General features: G+C 37.0%; 1 protein-coding gene across 1 annotated transcript in view; it reads left to right on the top strand.

The window, feature by feature from the left end:
* Positions 1 to 12,118, top strand: part of MED14 (mediator complex subunit 14) — a gene marked incomplete at its 5' end in the record, with an annotated part of 72,816 nt that overhangs the window by 22,205 nt on the left and 38,493 nt on the right. The window contains 4 exons of the mRNA XM_079727352.1: positions 1,307 to 1,385; positions 6,413 to 6,572; positions 10,011 to 10,205; positions 10,595 to 10,729. Of these exons, the coding sequence (XP_079583478.1) occupies positions 1,307 to 1,385; positions 6,413 to 6,572; positions 10,011 to 10,205; positions 10,595 to 10,729 (569 nt within the window). The remainder of the gene's footprint in view (positions 1 to 1,306; positions 1,386 to 6,412; positions 6,573 to 10,010; positions 10,206 to 10,594; positions 10,730 to 12,118) is intronic.

The raw sequence follows: 12,118 nt of genomic DNA, 5'->3' as shown, positions 1-12,118 counted from the left end.
TGCTGATGGAATGGTGTTCTTGAATATATTAGCACATTTGCCATTTGAAATTAATATTAAGGTAGATAGATTGATGAAAATAAAAGGCTTTCTGGTTATATCGTATGGCTATAAAGATAGATTTTTCTATGAACTGCTTATGGAAAACTGGCCTCATTACTTTGAATCACATCACATTTATGATGGCTAAATGATAAGTGACACATTAGGAAATTGTTGTTTGCTCTTCAAAACTTTATTTAACTGTTTTCTTGATGATTAACACAGTACGTACTCATAAGTAGAAAAACTAAACATGTAAAAATGAGAGAAGCAAAAAAATAGTTGCCTGTTGGTAATCATTGTTTTTAGGGGATATATGCTTGTCTTAGCTCAGGCTGCCATAACAGAGAACCACAGAGTGGGTGGCTTAAACACAGAAACTTATTTTCTCACAGTTTTGGAGGTTTAAAGTATGAGATAAGGTTGCCACCATGGTCAGGTTATGGTGAGAGCTTTCTTCCTGGCTTATAGTCATCAGCCTTCATGCTGTATCCTCACATGGCAGGAAGAGAGAGAGAGCAAGCTCTCTGGTGCCTCTTTATAAGGGCACTAATCTTATATGAGGGCCCACCCTCATGACCTTATCTAAACCTAATTATCTCCCAAAGGCTCCACCTCTAAACACTATCACATTAGGAGTTAGGGCTTCAACATATGAATTTGGGGGGATGCAGTTCAATCCATAGCAGTGCTCTTCTAATTTTTTCTATACTTTTTTCTTTAGTTGAACTCATTTTATATTTTGCTTTTTGCTCAACATTGTATTATTAGCATTTTCTAGTGTCATTAAAAATTCTAAGTGACATTTAGCAAGCTAATCTTCAGCCAACAGCTCATGCTTATGCCAGAGATCATTTGTGTTTAATAAATAAACATTTTAATGGAGTTTTATAATTTTTAAGGTTCTAAGTCTAGTAATACTATGAGTTTTAAATACATACAAATTAATAATATTAACTAATTAGACTAAGAGTTTTGGTAATTAAACTATAGGCAAAGAATTAATTCGTGTTGTTTGTTACTTGTTCTTCCTGCTAATGTACATTTGCTATTAATTATCTTAACTGTAACTCTCCCTAAATGTTAAAGAGGGAAAACAAATTAGGTTAATTTATGCCTCTTGATGCGTTTCGTTTGGTTTTTCTCTGACTCAAAAATAACACTACTTTCTGCCTAAAACAATAATTTTCATTTAAATTTTGGGCTACCTGGTTATCTTGTGTCTCATGTAAGCAATTAATTAATGAAGTGCTTTATGCTATAGACCAGGCCACACTGGATGACATGGAGAAGTCTGTGAATGATGATATGAAACGGATCATTCCTTGGATTCAGCAACTTAAGTAAGCCTATTTATTTAGCTCAAAACTAACAATGGAAACTTCTTTTGACAAGATAATGCTTTCTTCTCCATCATTGCTCTTGATCACCCACTATCCTTAATGTTTATGACATGAAACTTGAGTACCTTTTGGTACTTAGAATCTAAATTTTCTTGGAGTAGGTCCAAGATGTCAGTGCTTTGTATCAAATTCCCCTCTAGAGCAAATATAGGTATGAAGGGCATGACACTCAGCTTTGATTCCTTTCCACATTTTCTCCTGTGCAAGCACTCTACCAAACACTTACACAGTGAATTTTATTGTATCTAGTGTTCTTTGCAATAAAGTCTTATTTGCTCTTATCTGGGATAATCTTCATGGTATGAATCTACCAACTGACACTTTCAGAGTAGTCATTTCTGCTTCTCTAATACTGTCATTCAGTTTGTCTCAGAATCCTTTGAATGCTTCAGACTGTTAAACTAAATAAAATTGAAAATGGAGCTAGAGATAATTCTGTGAGGTTTCATTACCACCCTGGTACACAAAGGTACCATTATGGCAACTCTAACAGACTCTTTTTAAATCAATAAAACAGAATTCCAAGGGATAAAAATAAATATCAGAGATTAAAACCAAACTGGCAAATGGCGGGGTGGGGGAGTGAGGGTGTGGGGCCAGACTGTTCAGTGGGATTTAAATACTTAAATCTCGATAATTCACATCTTGCATAACTTACGGTTTTGGGCAGTTCCAGCTAATAGAAATATAATCTAAAACCAGAAAGTCAAGTCCCAAAAGCTTTAAACTTATCAAATGTGTATCTATACTTAAACTCACATTATTTATAGGAAAGGTCCCCTGGTTGTCACTTACAGTGGTGCTTCTCAGATGATCTTTGGTGAATGACCAGTTTATCACTAATCTATCATGGGACATTAATTTTTTTGAAATAACTATTGAAATATAATTTACATATCATAAAATTCAGCTATTTTAAGTGTACAATTCAGTGACTTGTATTAAATTTACTGAGTTTTGCAACCATAACCACAATCCAGTTTTAGAACAATTAGAACATTTCTGTTGCCTCAAAAAGATGCTCATTTACAATTAATCCCCATTCCCAGCCTCAGCCCCAGGCAACTATGAATCTACTTTCTGTTTTTGTAGATTTTTCTTTTCTGGACATTTCATATAAATGGAATCATAAAGTATGTGGTCTTCTGTGACTGGCTTCTTTCATTTAGCATAATGTTTCGGGATTCATCCATGTTGAAGCATGTACCAGTACTCCGTTCCTTTTTATGGCTAACTAACATTCCATTGTATGGCTAGGCCCCATTTTATTTATCCATCAGTTGATGGACATTTGGATTGTTTCCACTTTTTTGGCTCTTATGAATAACGCAGCTGTGAGTATTCATGTGCAAATATATGGCTGGACTTCTCATTCCCCTAGGAATGGAATTACTGGATCATACAGTAAATTTAAGCTTTTAAGGAGGTTGCCATACTAGTTTCCAAAGTAGTTGTGCCATTTTACAGTGACATCAGCAGTGTCTGAGGGTTTCCATTTCTCTACATCCTTGCAAGCGCTCGTTACTGTCTTTGACAGTGGCCATCCTAGTGAGTGGGACAGGTATCTGACTGGTTTTTACTTACATTTTCTAGGGACTAATGGTGTTGGGCATCTGTTCATGTGATTACTTTTTTTATAACATGCAGTGAAAACAAATTCTAGAAAAAAGAATTGAAAAAACATGTTCAAAATATAAGCCCCCATTTTTTTTATTAGAGTGAACAGACATAAAATTGCATTTCAATACATAAAATCAGAACAAAAAATATAAGAAAAAATTCAAAATCTGTGTATTTCATTGAAAGTGAACATATACAGACAAGATACTCTTCACTCAAATTTTTTTTTCTCTTTTTTTTCTTTTTTTATCATCTTTATTGGAGTGTAATTGCTTTACAACAGTGTGTTAGTTTCTGCTTTATAACAAAGTGAATCAGTTATACATATGTTCCCATATCTCTTCCCTCTTGCGTCTCCCTCCCTCCCACCCTTCCTATCCCACCCCTCCAGGCGGTCACAAAGCACCGAGCTGATCTCCCTGTGCTATGCGGCTGCTTCCCACTAGCTATCTACCTTACGCTCGGTAGTGTATATATGTCCATGCCTCTCTCTCACTTTGTCACAGCTTACCCTTCCCCCTCCCCATATCCTCAAGTCCATCCTCTAGTAGGTTTGTCTTTATTCCTGTCTTACCCTTAGGTTCTTAATGACATTTTTTTTTCTTAGATTCCATATATGTGTGTTAGCATACGGTATTTGTCTTTCTCTTTCTGACTTACTTCACTCTGTATGACAGACTCTAGGTCCATCCACCTCATGACAAATAACTCAATTTCATTTCTTTTTATGGCTGAGTAATATTCCATTGTATATATGTGCCACATCTTCTTTATCCATTCATCCGATTATGGACACTTAGGTTGCTTCCATCTCCTGGCTATTGTAAGTAGAGCTGCAATGAACATTTTGGTACATGACTCTTTTTGAATTATGGTTTGCTCAGGGTATATGCCCAGTAGTGGGATTGCTGGGTCATATGGTAGTTCTATTTGTAGTTTTTTAAGGAACCTCCATACTGTTCTCCATAGTGGCTGTACCAATTCACATTCCCACCAGCAGTGCAAGAGGGTTCCCTTTTCTCCACACCCTCTCCAGCATTTATTGTTTCTAGATTTCTTGATGATGGCCATTCTGACTGGTGTGAGATGATATCTCATTGTAGTTTTGATTTGTATTTCTCTAATGATTAATGATGTTGAGCATTCTTTCATATGTTTGTTGGCAATCTGTATATCTTCTTTGGAGAAATGTCTATTTAGGTCTTCTGCCCATTTTTGGTTTGGGTTGTTTGTTTTTTTGATATTGAGCTGCATGAGCTGCTTGTAAATTTTGGAGATTAATCCTTTGCCAGTTGCTTCATTTGCAAATATTTTCTCCCATTCTGAGGGTTGTCTTTTGGTCTTGTTTATGATTTCCTTTGCTTTGCAAAAGCTTTTAAGTTTTATTAGGTCCCATTTGTTTATTTTTGTTTTTATTTCCATTTCTCTAGGAGGTGGGTCAAAAAGGATCTTGCTGTGACTTATGTCGTAGAGTGTTCTGCCTAAGTTTTCCTCTAAGAGTTTGATAGTTTCTGGCCTTACATTTAGGTCTTTAATCCATTTTGAGCTTATTTTTGTATATGGTGCCCTGTTGCTATGCTCTCCTCCGCGGCTCCAAAGCTCCCCGCCTCCGCCACCCGCAGTCTCCGCCCGCAAAGGGGCTTCCTAGTGCGTGGAAACCTTTCCTCCTTCACGGCTCCCTCCCACTGGTGCAGGTCCCGTCCCTATTCTTTTGTCTCTGTTTATTCTTTTTTCTTTTGCCCTACCCGGGTACGTGGGGAGTTTCTTGCCTTTTGGGAGGTCTGAGGTCTTCTGCCAGCGTTCAGTGGGTGTTCTGTAGGAGTTGTTCCACGTGTAGCTGTATTTCTGATGTATCTGTGGGGAGGAAGGTGATCTCCGCGTCTTACGCTTCCACCATCTTCCGCCCCATCTCACTCAAATTTTTTTTGTTGTTGCGCAAAGTCATAACAAAAAAGTTGAGTGAAATAGCAATCCCATATATGCTTTAAAGAATATCTTGTACTTACTATTCACACATTTATAATTTATGTATATTACATTTGTAATAGATTTAGAATTTTTAATGTGGCAAATGAGCTTGTTTCTGGTTTGTTGTAATTTATCTAATCTCGGTTGGATTGATGATGATGAAAATCACAGGAGATAATGTGTATCTTAAGTGTTTCCATGTTTTTTAAAAAATAACGTACATAGTAGAGATACCACTCTCACAAAGGTATGTTGATGAGAGTGGAAGTAGAGATCTGAAAGCAGTTTTTGCAAGTTCAGAATATTCGTTTTTAACTGTCATCCAAAATGAGGCAAGTATTGGTGTATTTTAAAAAGTTATTTTCATTCTTTTATTAATAGTCAGTTCTAGCAATTGATCCTGTGAAGCTGTAGTTAAATTTGTTTTTCAGGGTGAAAAAGCAGTTTCCAGATTCTGTCCATTTTGGGGGGTAATAGTTGACAAAGTGCCCTTAAAATATTATATATTAAACATGGTTTTACTGCACATGACTAGTACACATTTTGTATCACATGCGGCTCACCACAAAAATGCAACAACATCCAAACTGGTCTGTGCCCTGTTATGCAAGGCAAGCCTACTGATCATGAGCTTGGATGTTGTCACACTGTTACGTTGCTATGAAAAGCTTCTAAATTTGTATTCTTATTTTTTGAGTTGTCTCATTGTGGATCAGTGAGAGTTTGTGTACCAATCATTTTATCCCTTTTTCACATATTATATGGTATCCTAGCCTCAAGGATAGGTAGTCAGATAAAAGGAATAAGAGGAGTACTATAGTAGAAGCATCAAAGTGAAATCTGGTGGCTTAACTGAGAGAAAGGGGAAGAAGGTAAGCAACACTTACTGGCACCTGCTAGGCATACCTGTCACTTTATATGCACAGTATAAAAACTGGGACTGAATATCTCCAGTGATACCAGAAAAATGAGATACTTTTATACTTGTTGTTTGTTGTTCTGTTTTGTTTTATAAACACTTCAGGCATTTTATAAAAGATGTTGAGATTAGTTTGTGCTGTCTTATAAACCATAGGAAATCTTTCATCTCCTATAATAAACTGATACAGTGTCTCAGCCTTAATATTAGTTAATTCTACCTTATTAATTAAAAACCATTCACACTGCAATTTAAGCTCCTTAAACTAGAACTAGAACTAACAGTCCAGTACAAAACTAGAGAAATGATTCATCATTATGGTCATGTGTCCTTTTACTAGTTCAGTTAAATTTCATATTAATTCGTTTCTTAGTGGTCTTTAATAATCTATTTATAAATCAGTAGCACACAGTTAATCAGAAAAGTCTATGATTTTGTGATTTGGATTATCTCTTTTAAGGTTTTGGCTTGGACAACAGCGTTGCAAACAATCTATAAAACACTTGCCTACAATAAGCAGTGAAACATTGCAGCTGTCCAATTATTCAACCCATCCTATTGGAAACCTTTCTAAGAATAAGCTGTTCATTAAACTTACCCGTCTTCCACAATACTACATTGTAAGTATGCAAAGGGGTAATTTGGGTGATCGAGTTCAGTAATTCTATTAGTATCTTGAATAATTTATTGTTTGGTTTAACTTGCAAATGTATTTTATTGGATATTTGAATTTTGTATAGTGATTCTCAGCCCAGGAGAGGGGAGAGAGATGGTAGGGATGAGGGAGAGAGGAAAATCATGTCTGTAAGAAGTTATATAATGATTAGGCAGGGTTGGTGAATATAAGGTGTGCCTCTATCCCTCACCCTAGGATCTCTCCTGTAGTGAGGCCTAGTTTCTGCTTGGAATGAGGCATCTCTGTGTAAGAAAAAATTTGAAAGCAACTACTGTGAAGGTTTGGAGATGTTTTGGTGTCAGATAAACTTGTTTGGTTTTAATCAAATGTTAACTTGCATAATGCTGCCTTTTAAATATGGCTGACTAAAGTAGCTTTATTTTCTCATCCTTAACTGATTGAAGGCATATATATCCATTTTATTGATTGCATGTACCTTTCAGTACACAGTAAAATCCTCATTCCTTTTACACTCTAGATGTTTTCTCGTAGTTTCTTTGAGATCATTGAATTGGTTAAAATTTGCAAGAGTTTGAAATATGGACTCATGTATTTTATAAATATATTTCCTGCTTGTAGAAATTTTTGTGTACACCAAGTAGATACTTCTAGATAAGATTCTAAGGTGTTTGAAACAACTTAATTCAGGATTGTTGGTTGAAGGTAATGGGAGTGAATTTTTTTTAAGGTTTTAAGCTGTACTTTTAAAAGATACTGTCATAAAAAGGTAGCCTGATATATCTTAAGTTAGGGTTACTTATGTCTTTGAATAAGTCTGTCATTGATGTGAAGTTCACTTTTTTCTGAATTCTAAAATACCAGCTGTGAAACTAGATCTGGGACGTGACAGAGGATTGTTCTTTCAGTTCTCCGTGAGCTGCCCGGTCTACGTATGAAATGATATACATAATAATCAAACCTATGAACACACAAAGATCTTTTGTACCCAGCCACACACAAAATAAAATGGTTATAATTTATTACTTTCTGACCTTATTTAGTATCAACAAAAAGCCAGGCTTTAAGTTTCAGTGACTAGTGATTTACTATAAAGCAATAATTTGTTTCACATGGTTTAGACCAAAACTGAATGTATACTACCCTTCATCCTGCATCTTTCTCACTTAGGGACGATACATTCATAGTAGTGGGAAAAACTACCATGGACATTAAGAACAGAGGAAAGTCTTACTGCCTTTAAATGTCTTCCTGCTATTTTACTTTTGCCAGCTTTATTGAGATATAATTTATATACAGTAAAAATTCAGACGTTTTAGTGTCTGAAGTTTAATAAATGCATACAGTTTTGTAACTGCCATCATCCCCCAGAACTCCCGCATGCTCTCCCCTATAATCAGACCCTCCCCCCACTCTCATCTAGTGACCATGGACCTGTTTTCTGTCTCTGTAGATTTGCCTTTCAGTTTAGTTTCTTTCACTCAGCATAATGCCTTTGATTTTCATCCGTATCGTTGTATTTATGATAGTTCATGCTTTTTATTGCTGAGTAGTGTTCCATGGTATGGATGTATCACAGTTTGTTTAACCAGCCTCTCATTGAAGGCCATCTGGGTTGTTTCCAGTTTGGGGCAATTGTGAATAAAGCCGCTATAAGCCTTTGCATATAGATTTTTTTGTGAACATAAGTTTTCTTTTGGATAAGTAACTAAACGTGGGATTGTTGGGTCATACACTAAGTGTATGTTTAGCTTTATAAGAAACTGCCAAACTGTTTTCCAAAGTGGCCAGACCATTTTGCATTCCTGCCAGCAATACATGAGAGTTCTAGTTGCTCTGCAATTCTTGCCAGTACTTGGTACTGTGATATTTTTTTAAAAGTTAGCTATTCGGGACTTCCCTGGTGGCTCAGTGGTTAAGAATCCGCCTGCCAATGCAGGGGACACGGGTTCAAGCCCTGGTCTGGGAGGATCCCACATGCTGCGGAGCAGCTAAGCCCATGCGCCACAACTGCAGAGCCTGCGCTCTAGAGCCCGTGAGCCACGGCTACTGAGCCCTTGTGCCACAACTACTGGAGCCTGTGCTCTGCAACAGGAGAAGCCCCCGCAATGAGAAGCCCGCACACCACAACGAAGAGAAGCCCCTGCTCGCCACAACTAGAGAAAGCCCGCGTGCAGCAACAAAGACCCAACGCAGCCAAAAATAAATAAATAACTTAATAATTTAAAAAACCTCATAAACCACAACAGTAATTTCTTAAAAAAAAAAAGTCCATTCTGATAGACGTGTAGTGGTATCTTATTGTAGTCTTAATTTATGCTGCCTTGATGGCTGATGATGTTGAATATCATTTCATGTGCTGATTTGCCATCCGTATATCTTTAGTGAAGTTCCATTTTACTTTTAATCCTTCCACTTCCTCAGGTGCCTCAGCGTTGATCCTTACGTGTTGACCAAACAATTTCCTGAAGAGAGTGTGTGAGGAGGAGGGGGTGGAGAGAAGGGAGGCAGGAACAGAGACATAAAAGTATGTGTTGGTCAAGAGCCTTGTCCAATGGCATTCATTTCTCTCACTTCTTAAAGTATTTAGGGGACTTTTCTTAAATTTTAGGTAGACCTTGAAAATAGTAAACTGTTATAGTGAGTAAGAGCAAGGTCTCTGGATCCAGACTTCTAGGATCAAAACGTATCACTTCTCAGCTCTGAGACCTTGCGCAATTAACCTAACTTTTTTGTGCCTCAGTTTCTTTATCAGAAAAATGAAGATAAGAATCCCTACTTCATAGAGTTTTTAGGAGGACATCTGTCAAGTACTTAGGACAGTACATGGCACACAGTAAGCTCTATATCAGTGTTAACTACTGTTGATGTTATTATCCTCACAGTGACTGTATATTTCAGTTAAAAAATTAGAGTTTATATGCTTCCAAGTATGAGAGGTAGTTGTCATTTTTCCTCTGCCATAAGAGTGGAATTCTTAGGCTGTTTCATTGGTTAAGAGAGACAGCAGGGCAATTTAAAATAGATACCATTCTAGAAAATCTAGAAGACCTGCTGGACTTAAGCAGAAAATGTTTTCAATTTATAAGCTAAGGTATGAATTCAAGAACACCTAATGCTGATAGTCTAAATGTTCCATTTGCTCTAGTTTATAGTTGCATTTACTTTTAGCATTGTTCTTTAGCCTGATCTATTTTTTTAGAAAACAAATTACAAATATTTAATATTTGTAATTACAAATATTTACAAATATTTAATTGCAGTGCTTTTTTTTTTTTTTTTGAGATCATGACTGATTTGTCCTTGTTTAAAGAAAAAAGGCATCCACATTAGGTGGATGAGCCCTACTTGATATAAGGAGGAAAATATCCAACACTTATCAGTTATGTCTCTGAGTCTCATTTCTGATTTGGGGCCTTTTTAGGTTGTGGAGATGTTGGAGGTTCCCAATAAACCCACACAGCTGTCATACAAGTACTACTTCATGTCTGTGAATGCCACAGATCGTGAAGACAGCCCTGTCATGGCCCTCCTGCTGCAGCAGTTCAAGGAAAACATCCAGGAATTAGTTTATCGTACAAAAAACGGGAAACAGCCTAGAAGCAGTACCAAGCGCAAGGTATGATCACATACAGAAATGAGCACAGGGTTTGCGTGTATTAACTTTGCTGTGCTCTTTAACCATTTTTAAACGGGAAAGAATTTGGTATGGTTTTTAAGAGACTGAGCAGCAATAAGGTTTAGGTAACAAATGTCTACGTATTCTTGAAAATGTTTGTCTCTTAATTAATAATTGTATACCATTTTCCAAAAGACAGCTTATTAAATACATAATATTTACTACTAAATTTCCAGCGTGCAGGTCAATATTTGCTCAGTAAATATTTGTTGAATGAATTAACATTTGTCTTGGTTAACCTTGACTTTTGTTATGGTAGTACAACTGCCTTAACTAATTGCATCACATGTACTTTTTTAACCCACTTGCGTTCTTTACTTAAATTCTAGTTGTCTGATGATCTGTGTCCAGTAGAACCCAAGAAAACCAAACGATCAGGAGAAATGTGTGCCTTCAATAAAGTTCTAGCTCACTTTGTCGCTATGTGTGATACAAATATGCCATTTGTAGGACTTCGGTTGGAGGTAATTTGGGGTACTCTGAGTAATTTTTAAATGCCTTGCTAAAGCTACATGAATTCCATTAGGAGAACCAGATGGTTGTGATCACTTGTATATTTTGGGAGGGGTGGGGTTGAAATCACAGCATCTCGTGGTATACATGTAAAACATGACTTAAATTATTTCATCTCTCTGGTTCCAAATTGTGGGCCTTCTGTTCTTTGTGGAAATGGAAAGTAAATTCTTCCTAGTTTAAAAAAAAAAAAAAGGACAACTTTTGAGAATTAACATCTTACTTGTATACCTCTTAGAAGCATTATTTACCCTTTTAGATATGGGTAGTTGATAAAGGGGTGGCTCATTGTTCAGTGGGTGAAGCTGTACATATTGCTTACTAATAAAATTGGGTTCCTTTCTGAGAAGCAGGTCAGAAAGAATATTAAACTAAATTTTTACTTTTTTCCTATGGAAGAAGCAATAGACTTATGCAGAGTTAGTGTCTTTCAAGAGTACACAATTGTGATATCCAGCATGATCCCCAAACATGAAAGTAAAGGGAGGTAACAGAACCTGCATTTTTGTATTTCCAAAAAGGGCTTTGGCCAAGGATGGGCAGCCCTTAAAAGTAATACATCAAAACCTTACTTATTTCCCTCTAGTTTAAAGTTTTACTTTCTGTAAGACTCCTCCCCTCTGTAAATTATTGGGAATGAAGAAGAGACCTAGAAACATGGAAGTGGATTATTTCAGTTGGGCTGATGATGATAGTCTTGGGAAGACGTGTTGAAAGCATTTTGATGCTTTAGAGCAGGAATCAACAGACTTTTTCTATAAAGGGCCAGATGGTAAATATTTTAGGCCTTCGTGGGTCATAGTCTTTTATTACAGCTTTTCAAATCTGCTGTTGTAGTGTGAGCCAGCCATAGTTGATATTTAAACAAATGGGTGTGGCTATGTTCCAGCAAAACTTTATTTACCAAAACAGGCAGTGGCTGGATTTGGCCCATGAGCTGTTGTATGCCAACTGCTGCTTTATAGGGCTTCGGGATCTGAAGGCCGAGAATAAGGTGTGAAGTGTGAGGAGCAGCAGTAGCCCAGAAAACCCAAGCCCAGAAATAGGCTAAAGTAGATACTTATGTCCACGATGTCCCCGCTCCTAGAACTGTGAGCTTGACGGATGTCCTCTTGTCTGGGAACTGGCCAAAGCTCCAAAACTGTGCAGTGTCCGTGCTTGTATCTACTTAACTGTGTTGTTGGGCTTTTTCATTGTGCCATGTGGATTGGTTACATGAATGTCATTCAGTTACTCCCTTGCAGTGGGAAGGGAGGCTACATGATGCCCAGGGGCAGTGTAATGCCTCATTCATTGTCTGCTGTCTTCCCCCTTACCCACAGGCTAGAAGTCGCAAAAAC

This window comes from Hyperoodon ampullatus, assembly GCF_949752795.1.
Source record: "Hyperoodon ampullatus genome assembly, chromosome: X".
Classification (NCBI taxonomy): Eukaryota; Metazoa; Chordata; class Mammalia; order Artiodactyla; family Ziphiidae; genus Hyperoodon; species Hyperoodon ampullatus.
This window is presented reverse-complemented; position numbering and strand designations above follow the sequence as displayed.